At 38.4% G+C, this 25,896-nt stretch overlaps 2 protein-coding genes across 6 annotated transcripts in view; both read right to left on the bottom strand.

Moving 5' to 3' along the window:
* Positions 1-25,896, bottom strand: part of LOC149576676 (uncharacterized) — a 407,004-nt gene that overhangs the window by 311,852 nt on the left and 69,256 nt on the right. For all 5 annotated transcript variants that reach the window (XM_089819021.1, XM_089819036.1, XM_089819029.1 and 2 more), the window contains exons 4-5: positions 18,553-18,933; positions 18,175-18,264 (exon numbers count right to left, since the gene is read on the bottom strand). In XM_089819021.1, coding sequence (XP_089675147.1) covers positions 18,175-18,264; positions 18,553-18,933 — 471 coding nt within the window. The remainder of the gene's footprint in view (positions 1-18,174; positions 18,265-18,552; positions 18,934-25,896) is intronic.
* Positions 2,910-5,961, bottom strand: LOC149576677 (uncharacterized). The gene is made up of 6 exons (XM_089819065.1): positions 5,379-5,961; positions 5,020-5,256; positions 4,759-4,911; positions 4,273-4,673; positions 3,763-4,168; positions 2,910-3,631 (listed from the first exon to the last, which is right to left on the bottom strand). Exons 1-5 carry the CDS (start codon positions 5,440-5,442, stop codon positions 3,779-3,781), a joined length of 1,245 nt encoding a protein of 414 aa, XP_089675191.1. The 5' UTR covers positions 5,443-5,961; the 3' UTR covers positions 2,910-3,631; positions 3,763-3,778.

Raw genomic sequence — 25,896 nt, 5'->3', positions numbered from 1 at the left:
TGGATTAATTCCAAAACATTGTTAGTTTTTCTAGTGCTATCATGAAATGGGCTTTCGGTGTTCTTACTCAAAGCGCATCCTTTGCATATGCTTGAGTGATCTTTATTCAGTTTAGGTAAACTAGTAACCATCTTCTCCATCTTCTCCATAGTCGATAAGGTTTTGAAATTTAGATGCCCTATCCTTCTGTCATATTTCGTTTATATCAGCAGCTTCATGAATTAAGGCTTGAATAGGTCGACTAGGTTTTGAATTCAATTCATACATGTACCCTTTTCTTTGACCAATCAATTCAGCTTTCTTAAATGAGGAGTTCTTAGCCCAGGTTATTACTTTATCGTCCATGAATGCAACATTATGTCCATCATCTTCAAGTGTTGTAACCAAGATTAAATTCCTTTTTATTCCTTGTACAAAGAGTACTCCTTTGAGAAGAAGAAAATTACTCGACTTTAGTTTCAAGGTGCAAATTCCAATTCCTTTGGCAAAATGTGTTAACATCGATGGTGATTTCGTCATTAAACTTTCTGATATAGAGTCTAGTGCTTCTTTGTATCCTATAATATGTCGAGATGATCCACTATCAATCACCTATGCTTTACTTGAGACTTCATTTGATAGTGCCAACTACAATACATGATTTTCAAGATCATAATTATCTTCTTCCGTAATAATGTTTGTACAATTCACTTGTTTAGAATTCTCAGGGCAATTAGATCTGTAGTGTCCAAACTTTTCGCATATGAAGCATTTTATTTTGGATACATCTTTCTTAGGTTTGTCATTCACTTTTTGCATCTGAAGCATTTTATTTTGGATAGATCTTTCTTAGGTTTGTCATTCTTTTGATTACCCTTTTTCTTTTTGAAGTGCTTCTTCTTCCCTTTATAGGAATCTGTATTAAGAACATGAAGTTCATCATCTTCCGTTTTCAATTTTCGTCCTTTCTTAAGTTTTCTAAATTCTTCCTAAAGAAAATCTCCCTTAAGTCTATTGAAGTAAGGATGTTTATCTCTGGCACTTACTCCTTGTGCGAATGTTTCCCATGAATCTAGTAATCCATCTATAGCCATCAGTGTCAATTCCGTGTCAGTAATTATGGTTCCTATATTTGCAAGTTCATCTCTTAGACTAGCAACCTTTAGGAAGTAAGAATTCATTGATTCTCCTTTCTTAATTTGTATATGATTTAGTTGCCTTTGTTAGTATGAGAACTCTAGTTGCATTGTTAATCTCATATGCATTTAATAATGCATTCATCATATCAAATGTTGTTTGATGCTTTGTTAGCATGGGTATTATTTCATTTTTCACTCCATCTAATATGATCTATATGGCTTTTCTGTTTCCTTTGCTCCAGATAGTTTTATGAGGTTCAACAGCAAGTTGTTTGGATGCTGAATCAACAAATTGTTTTACATTATTTTCTTTAGGAATCGTCATGATTCTGAATTTCCAACCATCAAAGTGATCTTTCCCATCAAACCTGTCCTCTAGTCTGATTGTATGTCATTGAAGATAGAAGAATAATGCTAGATATATATCAAGTCTGATTTTAATTTGTAGAGCCTAGGTTCGACTACCAAAACTTTGATACCATGTAAAGTTTCTGCAAATTCTAAGTTTCAAATCTGAGATAATACCTTAATGTTCTTGTTGTTCTGGTCTTCTTATGTATTTGACCTTGAAATAAAATGATAATATTAATTATCCTTTTGAAAATATGTTTAGTACAGCAAGTATTTCAATTTGAGGCAGAATTGCTTAAAGGAGCAGACTTGTATTCTAATGTGTGTCCTTTGACAACAACAATACGCTCCTTATATACCATAACCAAAGGGCATGTCCCCTAAAGGGACATGACCCTATCTAGGTCAGCCCGCAATACTTTCTCAAGATCGGCACTTAGTGAAGAATTTCATGTTAACAAACATAACTAGATTAGTTAACGTTTAATGCTTAATCGTAAATCATTACCAAGGATCATCTATCATGCCGATTGAAAGGGTGATGTATTTAATAGCCATTACAATGGTATTCAATGGGAGAAGATGATTGTGCGGTCTGCACAGTCAGGCCAGTATGAGTATCTAAGTTATAGTATTAACATGAACTACACTCACGGCAAACACTGCAACTAACATTTGTGCCAAATGCCCAGATTCCAACAATATGAACAGACGTGTGACTGAAGAAATGCCTAACTCCCAAGCTAGATATATCACTCTTCAACCATGACCTAAATCTAGAGATAAGAGAAAGCAGAAGGAATATATTTTATCCCGACACTCAAACAAGAACAATTCTCTAGTTATTAAGAGGAAGCTTTGGTATACCTCTTCAAACAATTGACTTCAAGCCTATAGACTTACTAAAGCATCACAAATATTAATAATGTAGAGTGCCAAACATTAGAAATATTGAAGCCTCGTGTAAAGTATTAAAAACAAGACATTACAGATATGCCAGGAATATAAATCTTGGCATCTTTATTAACCAACCTCCAATTAACATTTATGGCAAGGCCTTTCTTCAGCAATAGAATCAAAGTAACGTGAATCGAAATCGTATCGGAATCGGCACGGCCGAATCGAATCGTGAATCGGGGGTGAATCGCCGATGAATCAGCGATGAATCGGCAAATTTGAAAAAACCCTTTAAATGTAAAGATTTTAACAATTTAAGACTTATTTCATGCACCCTTTATTGAATATAACTTAAAAACACTATAACATCATCAAATAGAATCTAACATACATAAACATAAAACATAAAATCCATCACATACATAACTATGTTATCATTATGTACTAAAATGTAAATTGTATGCTAGCTGAAGTAAATAAAAATCAAATGATCATAATGATTGAAATCATAGAATCAGTAAGATGAAATCATGAAGATCTATAAGACATCAAATCATAAATGTATGTATAAATCTAAGATGAAGATCCATGAAAGTTTGAAACATATGTCTATCAGTCATTCAGTATCACTATCAATATCTATACAGTGTAAACAAAATATAAAAACAAGGCTCCAGCTCAAGCCTCATCATCCTCATCATCATCCTCTAGCTCTGCTGCAGCCTCAACCTCAGCCTCTGAGTATCCAGTTTGCCTATGAGAAAGGCGTGTAAGGTAAGTCCTAGATGACCGACGAGCCATGTCCCCTGCATGGGCAATGGGCTCATGAATAACGTTGCTAGGGCCTGCGTCTGTGCGTGCGCATGTGCGCCTACCAATGCCTGAACGTGCTCTAGCTGCCTCCTCTGCCCTGGCCACAGCCTCAGCCTCTACATCCACCTGGTCAACCCACGCGCAGTCTTCCTCAGTGAAGACTGGGTCCACGGTCTCTGTGATCCACTCTGATACTGGATCAATCTCCTCTAGAATGATCGGAGAGGAGTCAGCGCCCAAAATCTGTCTAATCCTAAGACGAAGGTTGTAATGAACAAAGACAAGATCATTCAACCTCTGCACTGTCAACCTGTTTCTCCTCTTCGAGTGGATGTGCTCGAACATGGACCAACTGCGCTCACATCCAGAAGCGCTGCTCGGCTGACTCAGAATGCGGATGGCAATTTTTTGAAGGTTTGGGGTTGTGGCCCCAAACATTTGCCACCATCCATCTGAAATAAGGAAAAAACAAAAACAATTAGTCTCATTTACAGATTACAACTCTAAAATTAATGCATTATATAATCAACTTTAAGTTTAGAATCTAGATTCATGAACATTGAATATATTATTTAATTTTTACCTGGCTGTAGTGTTGTCTAAGCATTTATGGCCATCCTGCCAGAGAAAAGTGGCCCCTCCTTATTGTTGAACTGGTCTAGCTCAACAATCGCAGCAGTGCTATTTTCATCGCTACTCAATTTCTGAATCACTGTGTATAAGCCAATGAGAACCTCTGCATCCGCCTTGAACTCAGGACGGAAACGAAATGCCGGATTCAGATAGTAAGCTGCTGCGTGGATGGGTCGATGGAGTTGATTCTGCCATCTCCTATCGATGATGTCCCAAATAGGGCCATACCTCTCCTGCACTCCTGCATATTGGGCTCTGATGGCCTCCTTGGCCCTATCCATGCCCTCATAAATGTAGCCCATAGAGGGCTTCTCCCCATCAGCAGTTCGTAGCAAAGCTACAAGGGGCTCAGTGACCTACATATAAAGTAAAACAAAAAATTTGAGTCAAAACTTAAATATAAAATAATACAACTTAAAGTAAAAGCAAAATACTAAATGTTAAATTGCAATAAATTTACCTTAAGGATTTCTCTAGCGGGTTTCCAAAAACCATCCTCATCAAATATGCAATCCGCCACATCTAACCCTACAGTGGTCGTAGCATAGGAAGAGCAAATCCACTCCTGCCCAACAAACATGCTCCTCAATCCATCCCTTGATGTCAACAAGGACTGCAAGGTGATGAAATTCGAGGCAAACCTCGTGATACCTGGGCGAGCTAACTCCTTGCCTTTTGTGTACTTCCTCATTGTGCTAAGGACAAATGCATAATTATAAATGAATTTGCATATATTTTTTGCCCTTTCCACACATGACTTGACAAACTCAAGTTTGCCAATTTCCTCCAACATGAGGTCAATGCAGTGTGCCGCACAAGGGGACCAAAATATGGTGGGGTGCCTCTCCATCAAAAGTTTACCTACAACAATTTTAAGTCAATTAGAAACTCAAATTTCAAAATTCAAATAAATTTATTTTCAAAACTTGCAAAGTTAAAAGTTTACCTACTGCAACATAATTTGTTGCATTATCCGTCACCACCTGGATCACATTTTGTTCTTCCACCTCTGCTATAACTTCCTCAATAGCCTCACATAAATATGTGGCATTTTTCACATGTGCGGAAGCATCAATGGATTTTATGAACATGGTATATCCTACAAGTAACAAAACAACGAATTATAATATTAAATGGATCATTAACGAATTAGCATTCAACAAATCAAAATTTACAATGTATGTAGGAAAGTAGAATGATCAATCACCTCCACAGGATACAAGAAAATTGAGGAGTGTTCTATTCCTCCTATCGGTCCAACCATCAGTCATGATGGTGCAACCCTTTGCAATCCATTCCTTTCGTTTCTCCTCGAGGTCAACCCTCATGTCCTCTACCATCTCATCCAGAAGGTATCCGCTCAACTCAGCCTCAATTGGGGTTTTAAAACCCGGACCACAAATAGCAACCGCATCTATCATATTCTGCCTACCAATAAGGAGCCCTGTCACAAATAAAAGTTTAGATGTCAAAGACTCAAATTATAAAACAAGTACATATAATTAAAGTTTTACTTTTACTTTTAATTTTAGCTTTAAAGAAAACAAAGAAAAAAGAATCAATTACCTGGCTGCAATAAATGGAATGTTGCAAAAGTACCAAAATTTGCATATCTCCTTTCTGGCAGCATCTAGAATCTCCTTGTTCAAACCCATGCCCTCAAGTGTGGGTTGGGAACCAGGAGTAGTGCGGGGCACAAAGTAACTATCCATTCTGTTTTTTCGCACTCTAGGCTGCAATAGGTTGGTGTGGGACTCTGTCTCAGTATGTGACCGACTAGCACTAGCACTAGCACGAGCAGAAGAACTAGGATAAAAAGGAGGCCTAGAAGAAGCCTCTCCAACACAACCTACGGATGCGGAAGCTGATGCAGATGCAGATGTGGATGCGGCTGCGGATGCGGGAACATGGGAGCCAATACCCCTTAACCCTTCAACTTGCATTTTCCTATTTGCTTTGTCTTTTTCAATTTTTTCTAATGCCATTAAGCAAGTGCATTTTGCCTCAGGGGTTTGGTGAGTGCAAACTGTAACATCATGTCCAGGTATAGCAGCAATGTGGAATTTCAATCTATAAATACCCCCAGAAGTTATTTTTTCTTTACAAAACATGCATTTTGTTTGATATTTGGTTCTTCCAGGAAATTCTTCATTATATTTCCAACATTCATCTTTTTTACCCATTGGAATTTGTGAAAAATGAGAGCCAAGGTTGCTGCAATAAAAAAATTTATGTAAAATATCAAAGTTTGAAGCTAATAAAAATTAGAAAACAACAAACCCTAGCTTGCAACTTAGTAAAAATAAAGAGCATTCAAGATTTACACTAAAATTCTTGAAAACTATAGAAATTTAACAAAAAACGCATAATACACTAAAAATTTAACAAAAAATGCATAATACACTAACATGCAAGAAAAAAAATAAGCACTTACCTCTTGCAAATGAGTTGAGGAGTGTTGATATTGGCTCCTTAATGCTCCCAAAGCAATTGATGGGCTCCCCAAATGGCCTGTTGATATCTTTGGTGCTCCTCCTTCTTGCCGGTTGGAAACCTATGGCTTTTCTTTTCTCTTCTTCTCTCTCACTTTTCCTCTCTTCTACTCATGCTTCACAAATAGAAGGCCCTTTAGGGTTATAACAAAGAGAATAGGTCAAAAACAAAGTGAAAAAAACAAGTGATTTTTTTTAAAATTTCAACTTCCCTTTTTACATGCCACGGGCGATTCATAGCCGATTTTTTAAGGCGATTTTGGCGATTTTTACATGAATCGCCTGAATCGGCGATTCAGGCGATTCATGGCCCAAAAATCGGCGATACCGATTCACGATTTAAAAAAAATCGCACAGGATGAATCGGGTTGCGGAATCGCCGATTCAGGCGATTTTTGGGCGATTCTCGTTACTATGAATAGAATAGAGCCCTACATAGAAGCTTCAATAATCATCTCATATATCGAAGTCCAAATCTTTAATTCCCACTATATATAGTCTACAACCTTTATCAATATGTGAGGCCACGATAACCCTCTAAATGTTAACTTTGCACAATGAAAATCCTTTGTTTCTTTCTAGCACACATATAACAAAGTTTGATAGTTTCGAAGACATCAAAGAAATAACATACCCCTTCGGCTAATATTATATTCAGAATATTATGTCTCCGTGAGAATAAGCTTGCACTTGGAGAAATAATATCACTTTTGAACTTAGTAATCTTGACCAAGATATCAACCTGCAATATCATCTAATGGCTCTATAATTTCCATATCAAATACAAATAAATAACTCATCTGCGAAATTGTCTTTATAAGTGACTTCACAAATATGGCTCTAATGTAGACTTCGTCACCAATCCACCTCTTTGAAGAACAAGGTCTACATCCAGCTCTTCTATCAAACTCCTAAACGATTTCATCTCCAAAAATCTCAGCTTATGTCATAGCATCAGCCAATTTTATCAAATCCAATAAACATCCCAATATGTCAAATGCACTAAAAAGCCTCCTTTTATAACAATTTTGGTGAACCCTCTGTCTTGGGGTTCTGTGTTGTCCGGCAAAAAGGGTGGTTAGACAGTTACCAATGCGGTAACGGTTGTGTCGTTTCATTGGCACCGTTTCGGACATTATAAATGCCGTGAATAGTTATGTATTTGGCATCATTATCATTATATGAGATATTATTGTTGTACGAAAAAGCATTTGATAATGAATACTATTTTGCATTGACTATATGTTTTCTTTCTTGTTTGCCATCGGCTGAAGATTTGGCGCCGTTGCTAGTTCAAATTCGGGGTAGTATGGAAGGACGAAAATAAATGGGAAGAACAATACAAGACAAATGATGACAGCGAAACAGAAATTTTTGAAGGAAAGCAAGAGGCAGCACAGAACTTTCACATTCTGTATCGCGTAGGCCTGGAAACTTTCGTACAAAGTGAGGCCACGAGGAAAGGGGTTACGACAAATAGTGTGGGATGATATGCACGCGAGCCCCACCACGAACAAATTTTTAGACCAACTTCCCCATCTGATCGCACAAGCCTACGTGGCACAGAAGAGATGCCAGGAGGAAGCGGAACGTGAGGAATGTCGTCAGGAGACTCTTAAGAAATTCTATGTGGAAAGAGATGTACGGCATCGAAAAACTAAACCATGAGCAGTTGCGCCATGGTATCAAGGGCACTCAGAAATCTGTAATTGTCGCATAAGTCAACACATGATGTATACAAAATTAATAAATAAAAGAGTGTTCTATTTTGATTTTCTTTTATAATGGTACTATATGCCAAATGCCCAATCTTTTGAATAAGAATAGGTTTTTGAGGGAAGAAATCAACGAATTACAAATTGTGCATGGTGAAGCCGAGCGATGGCGAAAAATAAGACAACTCACTAAGGAACGAACTAAGGGGCAGTTGGAGGAATCACCTAGTATGGTGGTCATAGCAGGCTTCACAAGAACCAACAAAGGGCGCCTCAATTCGCCAGAACGACGGGGACGGAGTAACAAGGAGTTGCACGAAGAAACACGGCATCAATTAGTAGTGCTTGAGGAGACAAAGGAGGAATTTTTACATTCATCACATACACCGCTACGAGAGCGAACCTATGAAGTAGGAGAAGAGGTGCAGCTGACAGAAGACATCGAAGCAAAAGGAAGTGTCGGAGCGGCACTGCACAGTGGTCAAAGTAACCCTCGAGATCAACTTCTAAAGTTCAACACCACACTCTAGTGGTAATCAACAGGCAAGAAGCACTATGTCTCAAAAGCAAAAACTTCCTAAGTTCACGAGCAACGGAAAAGAAGATCCCGTACGACATTGTCGTACATGTGAAACAATATGGACCGCCAATGCAGTCATGGATGTGGATGAATGGTTGAACCAATTTTCCGCCAACTTACGGGGCGTAGCGGTGGATTGGTTCTCCAACATGGACAAGGCAAAGATCTCCACATGGGATGATCTGAAGAAAGAATTCCAAGCAAAATTTCGACTGCTCCAAGATGATAACGAGGTTGTAGCAGAAATCTACAACTGCAAACAAGGGAAGAAGGACACGATTCGAGCCTACAATCGAAGGCTTAAAGATCTTCTTAGCCGGATAGGTACGCAATCGGCAGACGAACTAAAGAAACGCTGGTTTGTAGAAGACTGCGGAGCGTTGAGAAGAAAAATAAAAATAGTTCCACCCACGTCCTACACCAATGCATACGACAATGCCCTAAATCTAGAAAGTGAAAACAAAACACCAAAGAAGAAGAAGAAAAGAAGTAAATCTTTATCATCTTCTAAGAGCGATGAATCCTCTGACGAGGGTAGCAATGCAGACAGTGAGGAGCCCAGCAAGAAAGTACAAGCACTTCAAAAAGACTTAGAACGGATGCGAAAGGAATTCAAATCCATGATGGGAACCAGTGGCCACACGGAGGAAGGAGAAATCTAGTGCATGGATTGCAAAGAGAAGGGCCATTCAAAAGGAGCGTGTCCCAAAAAGGCAATGCCTAATATCTGTCAGGTCTTAGGGCATTCTACAAAGGAATGTCCATTCAACATGAAGACTAGAAGCCAATAGATATTGTTCACACAAGAATAGCCATCCATGTCTGGCACAAACAATGAGACCCAGGGCAACAATACTGCCACATCCAGCGGCTACCAAAACAACCGCCGAGGAGGAAGAAGCAAGAATGACAAGAGAAATCGAATACAATATGATTCCAAAGGGAGGCCCATAATCCAATGTCAAGCATGTAACCAGTGGGGCCACTTGCATTACCTGCTGGCCACACCATTTACCTTTTACGTGGATCACCAAGCGTTGATGTACCTGGTGAACAAACCAATCATCCAAGGCAAAATTAGCAGATGGTTGTTGCTACAACAAGAATTTACCTTCACCATCATTGTGCGACCCAAGAAGAGTCATGTCATTGCCGACCAGCTCTCCCGAATCAAGTTTGGGGAGCCACTGAAAGGGTCAATGATGACTTTCCAGATGCACACCTATTCAGAATCGCCATTCTTCCGGAATAGTACAACTCTATCGGGAAGTATCTATCAACATCCCAATTTTCGAGAGAGATGCCACCAGGCGAACAACAAAAGCTAGTGCTAAGAAGCCAAACTTTTCAGCTAATAAATGGTCTTATCTATAAGATGGGTCTTGGTCAAATCCTACGGCGATGTGTAATGGAGGAAGAAGAACAAACTGTCCTAAGGGAAGCACATGAAGGACCAGCAGGTGACGACATAGGACCTAACACAACAGCACAGAAGGTTCTGCTTGCTGCGTTATGGTGGCCCACACTTTACAATGACACACGGGAATAGGTGTTGAGCTGCGATACATGCCAGAAAGTAGGCAAACCGCTCAAAAGGGACTTCATGCCATTAAACCCGTCCCACACCCAATTGTTTGAACGTTGGGGACTAGACTTCGTCAATCCCTTGAAGACGAGTAGGACTCGGCGTTGCTGATACATAGTGGTAGCCACGGAGTATCTAACAAAGTGGGTAGAAGCACGGGCACTACATGATAATTCTGCAATCAATACGACTAAGTTCTTCTATGAACAAATCATCACACGGTATGGTATGCCTATTCAATTGACAAGTGACAGAGGTCATTTTGTTAACCACGTAATTAGATTATTAACGACACAATTCAAAACAATTCATTCATTGTCAAGTCCCTACTATCCAAGAGCCAATGGCCAGGCAGAGGCCACAAATAAAATTCTGGTGGGCATCATATACAAATCATGTGGCATTGAATACGCCGACTAGGAGGAGAAGTTACCTCCAGCATTGTGGGCCTATCATACCACATTCAAAGTCACAAGGGGATAGACGTCGTTCCAGTTGATATTTGGCCAAGAAGCTATGGTACCAACCGAATTTATGGTCTCAAGCTTGCGAATTGCAATTGACAATAGATTGGGAGATATGGAGAGCTTACAAGAACGCCTCTACCAATTGAACAAATCGAACGAACGCAAATTAACAGCGCAATGGGCGACAGAAGTGGCACAAACCTGTCGAAAAGCGTAGCACAACAAACATTTGAAAAGGACGAGGTTCCAACAAGGCCAACTCGTGCTTTAATACAATGGCCGTAACGAGATAAAACTTGAGAAGTGGCTGCGACCATATAAAGTGAGAGAAGTCGGCGACAATGGATTCATAAAACTATGCACCTTGGACAGGTGCGAGATTCCTAAGGCCATCAATGGATCGAAGTAAAGAATTTATCAGGAGCGACAAGAAGGTGAAGTAAGAAATAATCGCCAAATTCGACGGAAGTAAAAATAAATAAATAAATAAACGAAGTGTCCCACGGACACCTGTTCCACGGACACAAAGTGTACCTGCGAATATGTGGCCACGGACACTTGTGTCCCATGGTAAGGGTCCCGCTACATAATGTAAGGGTCTTCTCCGTAGACGCAGCATAATGATCAACCACGGGTTAAAAGAAAGGGGTTAAAAGAAATTGCGTGTGATAAAGATTTAATTAGTTCAGCCGCGAGCAAAAAGACTTAGACAAGAGAAATATACATCGCTCCAGCATAACAGAAAAAACAAAAACCAAAGGAAATTGCAGCCGCAGAGAAAGGAAGAAAGAGAATCGTGGGAAAGAGATAATCACCAAGTATACAGCTACCAAGTAGCTAGCATCCACCGTGGAGAAGGGCAGTCCGCATTAAGAGTATTGGTGCCGGTAAGGAAGCCAAAAGAAGAATAAGTGTTGAAGGACAAAAGAAAGAAGCTACGGAAAGGAATATATTGCAGGCACATCATTCGCAGGAAGAAAGAATATCCACAGACAAGTAGAGGAGAGCAAAGGCATTCCATGTGGGAAGCATTGCCACCAGTGAATCTTTGCCGCGGGAGAGAAAAGAGAAACACTAAAAGAGAAACCTTAACCGTTTATTCTGGGTACATTAAAAGACAAAACAAGAGACCGTTATTATGGAATCCGCAAGGAAAAGAAAGCAATGGAAAAACCAGTTGAAGGAAAATATGGAAAAGAATGCGAGAGTGTTGGCTTCCGAAGTCCGAGTTGCAGGGCCAACAACATCCAGCAAAAAGTGAAGGCTGACCTCTCACACCTCACGGTTCAATTTGAAGGACTAAATGGCAGCAAGTGTCGGAAATGGTGGCAAGAGACTACAAATATAGATTTAATCAAACAAATTCTGGTACGAGCACAAGTACATTGGGCAATACAACTTCCGGTATTTTCCATTCGGTTGTTTGAACAAGTTTTAAGAACTATGATAGAACATACAATAGGAATAGCAGAACGAGTAAATTTGTTTACAAAAAGCACCGCATGATAGTCTCATTCAAACCGTGGGATTTCAATAGGGTTTTTGGCATTCCTGGCCAAGGAGGTCGGAAGGTGGAGACCAAGAATCGAAAGTTGTCACAAGAACGGAAGGAGTATTGGGTGAAAATAGTAGGCCGCGACCTCACACCAAAGGAAATGGAGTTTGTGGTGAAGGGTGCCAACAGTCGAGGACTGCAAAGAGATTTTATTCGAGAGGGCCACTGGAGATGTATCATGGATGTAATTAAAAGTAGGATGACGGGGGCAAGTTGGGCCTTGGATATAGCTTTGCCACAGATTACATTCATGAACGGTATCATGAATGGTACTGTGTATGATTGGGCTACGGTCCTCGCCAACCAGATGGAGTTCATGACACTCCAACATCGGACATTCTTCATGCTGCATCATGCCATAGGCTTGTTCTTTGAGGCAGCCCTTCATCAAGTTCCAATCAACGATTTTGAGGTTCCACCATGGGGGAAGTTGGCACCAAGAGAACCCCCAATATTCTATTGGAGACATTTAGACACGGGTGGAACCGCAACCGGTCAGAAGAAAGTATTACAAGGATTGGAGGCATACGGAGACACAAACAATGGAAGGGAGGAAACCACAGGGAGTAGTTGGGCCAATTCCGAGGAAGAAAGTACCTCGGCGGAAGTTGGCAACGACACAACAACCGACAGGTCCACATTTTTCACCCCTACCCAATTGCAAACTTCGGCATACTTGACTGCCACCACTTCGCTCATTCCTCCGTTTGGCCAAAGACATGCATCAGTAATCATGACTCCACCAACAGCGATAAATATAACTCCGCCGCCGACTGCAACAAATATGACTCCACCGACGGCCACGACAGAAGTTACACCTTCACAGAGTTTTTCGCCAAACTTAGTTGCACCCACAGAGCCAGCCACAGAGATAGTAGAGTTACCAGCGTCAGAACCAGAACCTCAAGTTTGATTAGATGTGATTGGCAGCGACACTGTGGTCACTATCTCTTCCTCCAACCAGCCCAACTAGTTTCACTAGTCCAACCAATTTTGCCAGTACAGCCACTTTCACCGGTACAACCAGCACAGCCAAATGAGAGCATTCAGTCGACACAGGAAGCTCAGCTCAAGAAGATTGAGGTGATGGACAGAGCTATTGCATTCCTATGACAACAGTTCCGACTCATTCCTACAGAGGTTGGTCTTTCCATTCACTCCCGGAGGCATGGAGAGGTATCCCCAGGACCAGCTGTCATTTTAGAGCTATAGGAGGTGGGAGTACCACAGTTCGAGGATGCGCCCGAAGAGGAGGAGGAGGCACCAAATGTGGACGTGGCTACCACAGGAGAAAGGATGGATACCGACGAGGAGTGGACTCTCGACGATGTTGGAAAAGAGGATTATGGGTCGGATGAGAATAGATGCAAGGCATACCTCAAAGCTATGCAAGTTGTGATGGAGAAAGGAAGCATTGTTGCATGTCAGGCTTTGACTTGTAGGAGGGAGTTACATTTGATTCTAACTTATATTTGGGGGGTTTGTCCTGAACGTTTTCGCCCCTGTTTTGAGGCCAAGGGATGGCCAACTGTGGAGACACCAAAGATGTTGGCTGATTGGGCCACAAAGCCTAAGCTGGGACCATACAACACTCTGATGGAGAAGCTAGTGCATGAGATAGTGGGGTTATATAAAGGCATCTATTATGCTCATAGGCGTGCAGAGGTAGACAAGGCATCAAAGATGATCGCAGCTGAGAGATCTATGAGGGTTGAGAGGGAGACTAGAGAGAAGCTAGCCGCTGACTTGGTTAGCCAGCAGGCAACATGGGTAGCCGAGCACACAACACTTTTGCGAGACAAGGAGATGGCTGAAGAAAGACTACAAGCGGCCAAGCAAGAATTACAGACAACTAAGGCTCAGGCCATGAACGCAGTGCTTCTTCTAAAGGAGGCAGTAGAGGTTAATACACGGACTCAGAAGGATTTATGCATCTGCACAAATCAAGTGTATGAGTTGCACCAACAGAAGAGCACTTTAGGGACGATACCTCTTCCCTAGTTTATATTGTTTTTATGTTGTGTTCTCCTATTTTGTTAGTTTTTGAAGTCTCCTGGAGACGACTTTTCTTTTTTAGGGGGGATGATGTTGTCCAGCAAAAAGGGTAGTTAGATAGTTATCGGTGCGGTGACGGTTCTGTCGTTTCATTGGCAACGTTTTGGACATTATAAATGTCGCGAACACTTATGTATTTGGCATCATTATCATTGTATGAGATATTGTTGTATGAAAAAGCATTTGATAATGAATAGTATTTTGCATTGATTATATGTTTGCTTTCCTGTTCGCCACGGGCTGAACATTTTTCTCTTATGTTTTGATTTCGTAGTGAGGCTTCGAGGTCTTCTATTCAACCGCCTCTCACCTCTTTCTTTTTCCAATGTTGCTTGTTTGTTCTTGTTGTTCCTATTTTTCTTCGAGCACCATTTGGTGTCCCTTCTGTGGACAAGCCTCTTGTTTTGTATTTGTCAATCCCTTTGACCCTCTTCATTGTCTTTTGTTGGACATTAATAAGTTTATCTTTATCTTATCTAGAATTTTCCTCGTGAAGTTGCTTCTCAAACAAACTAGAAAGTTTTATTTAATAAAGTAACTTTATAATATAACTTTATTTTAGTCACTTTTATTTAAATTGATTAAAATAAAGTCATCTGTTTAATTTTTAATTTATTTCAACAACTTTTGAATAATTAATTTAATTTGTTTATTTTATCAAAATTTGGAGACATTACACTGGATATATGTGAATCCTCCAACTAATCCACAAAGTGAACAGGGTATAACCACATGGTTACTACAGAAACAGTGCAATGATAAAATCTCAATGGAAAAATTAAAAATTAGTATGAATTATCAGAATCCAGATTAGGGTTACAATATACATTGTAAAATGCAAGGATGGAGATAACTTTTCCTTGCCAAATTTTCAAGGTTTACTATGGCTGGCCACTAAACAATGGACCTTAAGAGGGGAACATACAAATAAACACCCTGAACCAGGGATGAGTCACAATCAGTGATGTTGATTCTCAAGAAAAAGTGAACACTGCTGGTTCTGCAGATATTTATAATATTTCTCTCCATGACCAATCTGATTTTACTCTTTCCAACAAAAAATGCAGCCTCTCAGGTTACTTTATCACCAAATCAAGCTACAATTCCAAGCTCTTAGTTTTCAAGCCTAATTTCAGAAATTTGACCACTGTAAGTATTGACCCTGCTACTACCATTTCCCTGTGCATTGTCTTGCCCCATTAAACCTACCTTTTCTACTAACAAAGAGACAACTAAAAGAAGCCTTGTTTTTCACCCTGCTAACACGTCCAGCTTGTGTGAGATAACTGTAAATCTAGCTATTTCCAACACCAATGACACTCTTAATGTCCTAATAAATGTCATTGAGCTCTGGCACAAACATCAAATTCTATCGATAAGGTTAACTCACAAGCTTCTAAGCTTGTGTGAGATAACTGCAAATCTAGCTATTTCCAACACCAATGACACTCTTAATGTCCTAATAAATGTCATTGAGCTCTGGCACAAACATCAAATTCTATCGATAAGGTTAACTCACAAGCTTCTGAAGCTAAGTCACAGGATTCTTCAAATTGCATCCATGAGATTTGAGTTTTGGCAAATTTTTACCTTTGCCAAACTTATCCATATCTTATAATATTTATTATAATCTTGTTTTAATTCAAAATAATATTGAGTCATTTAGTTAAATTGTTTACCGATGTTAAAACTATTTTGACAGCAATGCAGATAATATTATAGAAGCAATTGGTAAATACTTGATTGTTATTAACAGAGACCGAAAGGTCTATATACAAAAGAATAAAGCAATGTTTCCTTAGGCAGCGATCGTGAAGAATAGAAATATTCTATTCTAGCTAAAAGAAAGGTGAAGAAACCTAACAGATAACTACAACTAACTAAATATTAGAAACATTCTAATATTTACAATAGATTACAAATAGATAACCATTAACTAAAGATAGAAGCTTATCTATTACCGTAATACCCTCCCTTGATGGTTAATCTATCTAGAGCACAAAGCTGTCAAAAAGTGTAAAAGGCAGATTTTGTCTGCTCAAAGTGCTCCACACTATTCGTTGTGGGCTACGAACCAAATTGCTTAGATAGGGCAGCTAAGTGCTTCCGAGATTCAACCTTAATGTGCCCATACTTGTGGCAGTAGTTGCATTGAATGTTCTTTTTCCTGGAGCCTTCTAAAGCTGGAGCTAAGGACCTCTACTAAGAAGACTGCTAAGAACCATAACCACCTTATAGTTGTCGCAATATTCGAAGATGGTTAGCATCCGTTATTTCCACATTGCATAATTGTGACCATTGAACTTCTAATTTCCCTAGAGCAAAATATAGTCAAAGATGCCATATCACATTTTCCAGTGAAAAAGTATGAAAATATGTGAAGGCACGTACTTCGAAGCAAAAAAGAAGACAGAAATATTTAAGGGATACCCAAAAGAGAGCTTGGAAAACCCAAAAAGAATATATTTTCAGATTTGGATCCATTGGCTCGAAAATCGAGGCACCCAAAAAACTCTAACGACAACCTAGTTGAGCTCTCAAAATACCGACCACGAATATTTAAAAAATATTTTTGATCTAGCATTGAAAAGTTGGAGTTTCAAACAAAAACAACCCTGGCTGCAAAAACGCTTCAAAGAAGCTTAGAAAATTGGTGGATTTGCAGAGAAAATTATAAAATTAGTGCATGAATAACCAGTAGAGGTTTGTAAAAAACCTACACGCCTCCAAATAGGCAAAAAATGACCACTTTTTTTTTTAAATGGAAAAAACAGACCACCAAAAAAATGCAAGATTTTTAGAGAAATTTGATCAAGAGTGGCAGAAAAATTTGGGCGTGAGTTGTAGAGAAATGGCGCCCAACAGACCTCCACGTGTACAACAGAGAATAACCCTCGATTTTCAGAGAATTTAGACGTGCTAGTTGTAGATAGAAGGGCGCGAGTTTGCAAACTAGAAAGAATCGCTAGTCAGATAAAATGGCACGATTTTTGGCAAAAAACCCTAGTCAACCATAGGTTTAGGAAGCAAATATGCATGAAAATAATTTCGAAAATAAAAGGCAGATGATTTCAACTAAGAAATTATTATTATTTTCAAAAAAAATTAGAGTATTGGCTCTGATACCATATTACGAAAGTAATTGCTAAAATACTTGCTTGTTATTAATAAAGACCGAGAGGTTTATGTATACAAAAGAATAAACCAATGTTTCCTTTGGAAACAATCGTAAAGAATAGAAATATTCTATTCTGGCTAAAAGAAAGCTGAAGAAAGCTAACAGATAACTACAAGTAACTGAATATTAGAAAAATTCTAATATTTACAATAGATTACAAACAGATAACAATTAACTAATAATAGAAGCTTATCTATTATCGTAATAGATAATATGTATTACCTATATTTAAAATTAATAAATCTATATAAGGAAAACTTGATGTCAGTTTTTTTTTCAATTTTTTAGCTCTTGCCAAAGTTTATCCAAATTTTATGGTCACCAAACTCAAATTTGAATTCAAGCGTTATGACTTACACTAGAAGGGATTAATCAGTTGCTTAAGGAAAAAAGAGTCAGTCACAATGTGCTCAGAAAATATATCTCTAAGCTTAGTTAATTCGTTAAACAAGGTAACCTAAGATGAGAATAAAATAAAGCATATTGTACAATGCATTGGCTGAAACCTCCTGAAGCACACAATAAAACTGCCCGGGCAGAACATAGAGTTCAACATGCACAATGCTAAATATAGATCTTATAACAAATTTCCAAATCTTAGAGATAAGACTATTCTGAGTATTTTGTTAATATGTTGATTTTAATTTTAGGCATTAAAAAACATTTTTCTTGCACTATTATATATATTCAACAAAAATAATTGCACAAAGATGAAAGAATTTGAGAAGGACGCACCTCTCGTATGTGTTTATTATTGTGCAATAGGTGAGCTGCAATGTACAACAGATCATCAAAGTCTACAGCATTGGCTCTCCTTAGTTCAAGCTTCAAATATGAAAATAAGAGATAGCTCAGCAATAGAAAGAAATAGTAAGATTGTTTTTAGATATTTCAAATTCTTGGGAAGCTGAAGTTCATGTCCATCAAGACAATGGCTAAAATATCTATAAGAAAACCTCTAAAACATCAGCATTGGTTGTTTAAGATAAAGTCCTTGCAGAAACTTAAAGCACGTGTATAGTTAGAAAATTTAAAGATTATGAAAAAATCAACCATAAAATATGCACTAAAATACAATAACAAAGTTTTGAACGAAAAATATAAACTTTACACCTCATAAATATTAGCCATCTTCAAACCAAACTCATTAAGTCTGTACGGAAGATCAGGTGTGCTTCTGTGATGTTTTCTTGCTACAAAGGTTTGCATGTTGTAGAGTCTGGCTTTATTTATAATATTGAACAGCCCTTTGACAGCATTTGCAGGAACTGACTTTTTTTTCTCAGACATCCCTGTATCATAATACTGTTCCAAAAAATGCAACAATTCTAATCTCTCAGTTGCATTTCTTGTGAAAAACTTGCATCTGGCCAAATCCTTCAAAAGTTCACTCTCTGATCGTTGCGTAACTCTTTCTCCCATGTTTTGACCAGATATCCCTACCAAATTTGGATCGCCATTCAAAGGTTTGTTTGCATCCAAACAACCCACCACCTGTACATGTATAAAAAGAACAAAGTAAGAAGCTAATAGCCTGCAAAGACATAGCATTGATATCAACTTTTGCAGCTTCCAACTAAAATTAAGTATCTACAATATGGAATTTCTATCTCCCATTTGCCATTTTGGTATTTTAATAGTACTCAACATTCACACTCTATCAAAAACAGCAATTTATTGTTAACAAAGCTAGATACATGACAAATTAGGAATGACTATGTACGCTCATGAGCTACAACTATAAAAAGAACAGATGAAGTAAGTGTTAGACTTTGGTAATTTGTCTGTCATTAATGTCAAGATCAAGATGCTGGAATCTTAACATTCGTACTACATGCTTCATTTGTCTCACATGGCTTTGACAAACCCTCCAGCATGTATTTAATCCAGTGGTTCTTTCACCAACTATAAGTCTAGAAAAGACTATTTAAACATTTACGGCAGCAGAATGGTAAGATAAATGTATATCTATTCCCATATGGCTGTGGAGTAGAACAGATTGAATCTCTGTTTGAATAGCAAATAACTCTATATTTATCAAACTATGTAATAATATATATTTGCTTTGAATCAAATTTTGTCTGCCTGTGTGCTTGTGGTTAAAGACAAATTATTAAATATTTTGGTCCTCTCCGGAGTAAGCTGGGTAACTGCTCGTCAAAGACAAATTATAAATGTTTTTTGTCCTATCTGGAGTAAGCTGGATGCCTGCTTGTCAACCCATCCACTTCAAGCTATATGTAAGGTCTAGAACCGAATTCATCATGACAGTATGATGTCTATAATACAGACAAAATAACATTAGAGACAAAATGCTGTTTTATTTCTGTTTGCTGCAAAGACTTCTTGTTCTCATCACCACTTCGATGATAGTAAACTTTAATTGTTGATAAGACTCATCTTCTGGTGTTGCCAAATTACGGTAACCTCCTGTACAAACCAATGAAATTTATCAGCAGCAAATGTTAAAGAATTCATAACAATATCAATAAGAGGTTTGTCAAGCATTGAACTTAGTGGACTTTACAGAGTTTTGACAAGTAACATTGTCCAAATATTTATAAAACTCATCTGGGGTGTATGCAATTATTATTGTCTGTATAAACAACATCTATTTCAGCCAGCTTAGCTACGCTATTTGCAATAACTTGCAAAGAACAAGAATATCATTAGAAACTAATTTGTCTGTTCTGCCGGTTGCTCAGTTCAATCAATTATAACATTGCAGGTAAACAATCAGCAACTTGTATATACATATGGGAGGAATTCCTTTAAAGATGTGTGTGTGTGCATAAGGAAGCACATCCTTGTAAAATCTGAAGAAATTCAAATGTACAGATTAACAGACTCAGAGAAAATATTCAATTAGAGCATATACATTAAATGTGCTGCGAGTGTTTGAATATATATGAGGAATTTAGAGCCAACAGCAAACAATCTTTTGTACAGACAAAAGAAATAAGGATTTGCAATTCAAATCCAGGAAAAGTCAAATTGTTCTTGAAAGGATATGATGTCCCCTTTCTAGGAGGTTTTAAGAGCTTAGTTATGTTATCTCATCATTGCAACCCTCATGAGCTTAACAACTGGATTTGAGGGTCTCTAGTGATCGACTTACTGTTTATAGTAACTCAGGAGGGCTAGTTTTCACTTTTAGCAGTACACTGTGGTGATGCCTTGGGTCTGACTATTTCAGTATTCGGATGGAGCCTTGGCAGTTTCTTGGGCCAAGAGCATAGCGAAAGTTATCTATTAAGTTTTACTTAATTAAATAACTTTATGAGTCACACCAAGTAGTTATTATAATACTTGGTAGAATTATATTATTAAAAGAACCTCATTCTGCAACCAAAATGAAAAATATGTCTTAAGTGAAAAGTGTATGAAGCCTTTTTAGTGATAAGTGTAAACATGAAGCCACTAGCCGCTCGGTGGGAAGAACAAACAGTTTGAATTAAAATGCTATAAAAGAAAGTTCTTGAAGATGAAAAATCACTCTAGAGCATTTGGTATTTTGTGAGAGTCGTTTCCAAGGGTTTGAGCTTGCTGCTGAGACAATGGTGACTGCTTTGGTGGAATAGCCCTTTATATTGGTGGTTATTGTGCCAATGAATTCTGCTAAATCTAATAACTAATCCGCAGATCAATCAGGGATTTGTAAGAGGGTTTTCTGTGCAAGGAATTGTCTTTATATCACTGCTAAGAGTTTTGTATATGGACTTCTATCAGAACTGGTCTTAATTCTGCCAATAAGAGTCACGTTAGGTACTTGTATGACTGCCACATTGGGAGGCAATTGGATTTTCAGAGGCTGCATTAAGGGTATTAATAGCTGCATTCCATATTCTCGAAAGGAATGCAGGAGTCTGGAAGGGCTGTGTTACATTATAAGGGAGCAGTGTTTGAATTTCTCAGGGCTGCATCCACATCTCAGAGCCGTTACAGCTGTTGGAAGGCCTGTGACTTCATTAGAAATTGGTTCATGATAATTCCAAATCAATTTGGAGTTCAGCATTACAAATCTGCTAACCAGGTCAAGGCATTTGAATTAATAAGTGTCTATCATTGTACATATTTGCATACCATAGCATTGTTTTCTTAATAAAGTATAGAAGAGAGAATTTGTAATTTCAATTTCTACGAATTGTTATATATTTCATATTCTGAAAAAGGCCAAAAAAGTATATATTTGAAAACACCAAAACAACTATAAACTTTTCAAAAACACAAAAAAATCCATTCTTCAGCATAGTTTGAGTAAGAGCCAGCAGGGCTCTTTACAGTGGTATCAAAGCAGTTTCCTGTCATTCTTGGGGAAACTGGGTTCACATATGCAGACACAACGATTTATACCAGGTATTCATTACACAGGCAGGCGGAGGACCTCACCAACAGGTGAAAGTGATATTGATATTCAATTTAGTACTATGGGTGATAGGAATGTTGGCAATGCAAATGATGATTGAGAGAAAGAGGTCAGAGATCTGTTCAGGAATATTGGTCAGCATCAGGTTGTCAATATGTTGCAGCAGCTCTCTGATACAATATAGCGCATTTCATTACCTAGAGGTCATTGTAGAGACGAGATCAGTAGGAGTGTTTCAGTGAGCACACATAGACCTAGATTTGATTACAGACCGGATTATAGAGTCAATGTCACAGCTACACATGACAGGCCTTTGCATCACACTTACTTGAGGCTTGAGTTGGATGAGGCTAGTGCTGAGACAGAGGCAACACCTTTTGTTGATGATGTAGTGGCTCTATATGCAGAGTGGGGTGCTTTACAACGGGGGGTGAAACAGAACTTGAATTTTGACAAGTTTATGAAACAAAACAGAGAGCATTCCAAAGGTAGACCTGATGGAAGGCAGAGGAATACACACAATGATTTGAAACAGGCGACCAGCAAGTTGACTTTTACTCATTTTAATGGGAGTGGTAAGGAAACAGCTAGAGCTTGGGTTCACAAGCTTGACACATATCTCTTGTTGCGTCCTATGTCTGAGGAGGATAATGTCTGGTTTGATGTGTTGCATTTGGATGGTATGGCCCATGGCTGGTGGTACCATGGGTTGGTCACTTTACATCATGATCAGATTACATCCTACTAGGTGTTTGTGGATAGACTGATAGATAGATTTGATTAGAAGGATCCAGCAACTTACTTTTGGGACCTTGCTTTAGCTCAGGAAAACATGCAGCCTGGAGTCTTTCATTAGGGAGTTATTGAGCCTCTCTGTTGTCGTTCCTAATGTGACAAAGAAACATTTAGTTATGCTATTTATATAGGCGTTATATGAGCCACTTAGAGGGTGGCTTAAGGCATTTGATCTGCCTTTCCTGCAGGGGGGCATAAAGAAGGCTAGGAACATGGAGCTTTCAACTTCTAAGAGGCAAGCACACCCTAAACCTACAACTTCACCTGGAGAAGAGGTACACCCACCAGTTAGAGATGAAAAAAGAAAATCAAATGTGAAACATGATGAGGCACGTGAGGATTCGATGAGACAACTTTTTCATTGGCGCAATGAAACTTATTTTTGACACCTAAGGGAAGAGCAAATCATTTATGTGGGAGTACCATGATGAGGTTGGAGTGAATCCTCACAACAGCTAGTTGATTCAGAAGTGGATGATGCTCAAGGGATCACTAGTAAGTTTGGTCCTAATGCCAGGTTGTCACCCATAGTGTTGTCTATTGTTGCACCACTTTCCTCCAATTTCAAAATGTAAGGATTTGTAGATGCGCATCATTGCATTTTCATGTTACTTACTGGAGCCACGCATAATTTCATACATGAGGGCTTAGTTGGCCAATGGCAATTTTTCCTTCTAGCAGAGGAGTTTGTTAGGTTCTAAGTCAGGGTGGCACATTGCTACACCCTTACCTATACCAGGCGCATATGACATCTCTCTTTATTTCTTGGTGATTAAGAGACAACGTCAGATTTCTATGTGATCAACTTGGGAGAGATGGATGTTGTACTAGGGATGCAGTGGATACAGGATATTGAGGAGTTTTCCCTTGGTCTGTGCTCGATGGAGTGAAGTTTGAGCACCAAGGCAAGAGGTATGTGTCGCAGGGTATCACAGAGGGGAGTTTACATACCATGTCTCTTTGTGCAGTGGATAGTGGGCATTAACAAAAGCACAATACAGTTTAGGTGGAGCATGTTACACATGATGCCTCTCGTGGTTTACAGTTACCTAGTTCATATCAGCATATGGGCATAGTTCACTTTGTGGACAATCCCTTGTTTTTTATTGATGTTACCAAGCAATACAATAATCCACTATTTGAGGATGATGTTGGACTCCCTCAAGTGATGAGTGAGGATGATGTTTGGGATTCCACCAATACACCAGTACATCAATCAATCCGTATAGGTTTCTAGACAGGCTTACTACGGAGTTCACAAAGGTGTATACAGTGAGGAATGCATATAACTTCACATTTGATACTCATGTGCAGGATATTTAACAGGTGCAAAGTTTGTATGTACCTGAGTCTAATTTTTGGTTTGATAGCTTGGTTGGCACAAAGAAAGGGAGAAAATATTAAGTTGCTTCCCTATTAAGTTGCTTCCATGTGATGTTTTGGCTTCTACATCACCAATATGGTCACTGAGTTTACTTCTGCAGACAATGTCGATCACACAAATGGAGTTGTATGTATAGGGATTATTTGGTGATGACAAGGACATCGCATGGATTTTTCCATGGGACCCTAATGGACTTTGGGATTCGATGAGCTGTCGGATTGCGATTGCTTGGGGACAAGAAATCTTGAGGAGAGAAACTGTGATGTTCCCTTTCTAGTAGGCTTCAGCAGCTTGGTTATGTTAGCTCACTGCAACCTTTGTAAGAAAAAAACTAGATTTGAGGGTCTCTGGTGATTGAGTTACTCTTTATAGTAACTCAGGAGGGCTAGTTCCACTTTTAGCAGTACATTGCGGCGATGCGTTGGGTCTGGTTATTTCAGTATTCTGATGGAGCCTTGACAACTTCTTGGGCTAAGAGCATAATGAAAGTTATTTGTTAAGTGAAAAGGGAAATATGTTTTAACTGAAAAGTGTAAACATGAAGCCTTTTAAGTGAAAAGTGTAAACATGAAGCCACTAGCCATTTGGTGTCAAGAAGCAGCCATTCGAATTAAAATCTTATAAAAGCAAGCTCTTGGAGATGAAAAATCATTCTCGAGTGTATAATATTTTGTGTGAGCTTGTTGCTGAGAGAACGGTGACTTCTTTGGTGGAATTACACTTTGAATTGGCGGTTATTGTGCCAATGAATTGTGCTAAATCCAATAACTAATCTGCAGGTCGATCAGGGGTTTGTAAGAGCATTTTAGACTTTTATGTGTAAGGAATTGTCCCTATAATGCTGTTAAGTGCTAGGTATATGGACAGCTATCAGAACTGGACTCAACTCTTCCATTGTGAGCCATGTTCGGTGCTTGTATGACTGTTACGTTCAGAGGCAATTGGATTTGCTCAGGCCGCATTAGGGGTATTAATAGCTGAATTCCATATTCTGGAAAAAAACACAGGAGTCTAGAAGTGCTGCATTACATTATTAGGGAGCAGTGTTTGAATTTCTCAGGGTTGCATCCAAATCTCAGAGCCATTACAGCTGTTGGAAGGAGTACAGCTTCATTAGGGATCGACCCATGCTCATTCCAAATCAATCTGGTGCTCAGTGTTACAAATCTGCTATACCAGGTTCTAGTATTTAAATTAATAAGTGTGTATCATTGTACATATTTACATGTCATTGCATCGTTTGCTTAATACAATATAGAAGAGAGAATTTGTAATTCAATTTCTACACATTGTTATATATTTCATTTTCTCAAAAAAAACATACATTTAAAAAATACAATAAAAAAATCATAAACTTTCAAAAACACAAAAAAAATCCATTCTTCAGCGTATTTTGAGTGCTGGCTCTTTATAATGAAGTGAAAGGTTTTGAATATCTTAGTCATTGGGAATTGATCTTCATGTATTTGTGATACTAAAGACAGTTTAGGTGTGCAGTTCTGATATTCAGCATTATGATTTGACACTATTTGAATCATACATTAACAGAAGAATAGGTAGCTAATATGTTAATATTCTAGATTTATTTCAGAGTTAACTGATACAAGATATTTGTTAAAAGACATACGTACAGGTTTAATCTGTCTGATAACACATTTAACAGAAGAAACAGATTTTACCTTTCAGATTGAATACAGTGTTACAACAGTTATTATCAGGATGCATTTGACTGATTTATTTGCAGTATTTAGCATTTTCATAGAGGCCAGGTCAGTATTGTGTTCATATCAGAATCTCAGTTCATTTTCAATTACATATAGGTTATATTAAAATGCTTAATGTGAACTAAGACATAATCTGATTCTTAAATCATCTATCTGTTGTAACTTGTAATTGAGTATGAAGCTCACAT

Source organism: Cupressus sempervirens, chromosome 1, assembly GCF_028749045.1.
Source record: "Cupressus sempervirens isolate cs-2001-9-10 chromosome 1, ASM2874904v1, whole genome shotgun sequence".
NCBI lineage: Eukaryota > Viridiplantae > Streptophyta > Pinopsida > Cupressales > Cupressaceae > Cupressus > Cupressus sempervirens.
Note: the sequence above shows the minus strand (reverse complement) of the source record. Positions and strands in the feature narration are given on the sequence as shown.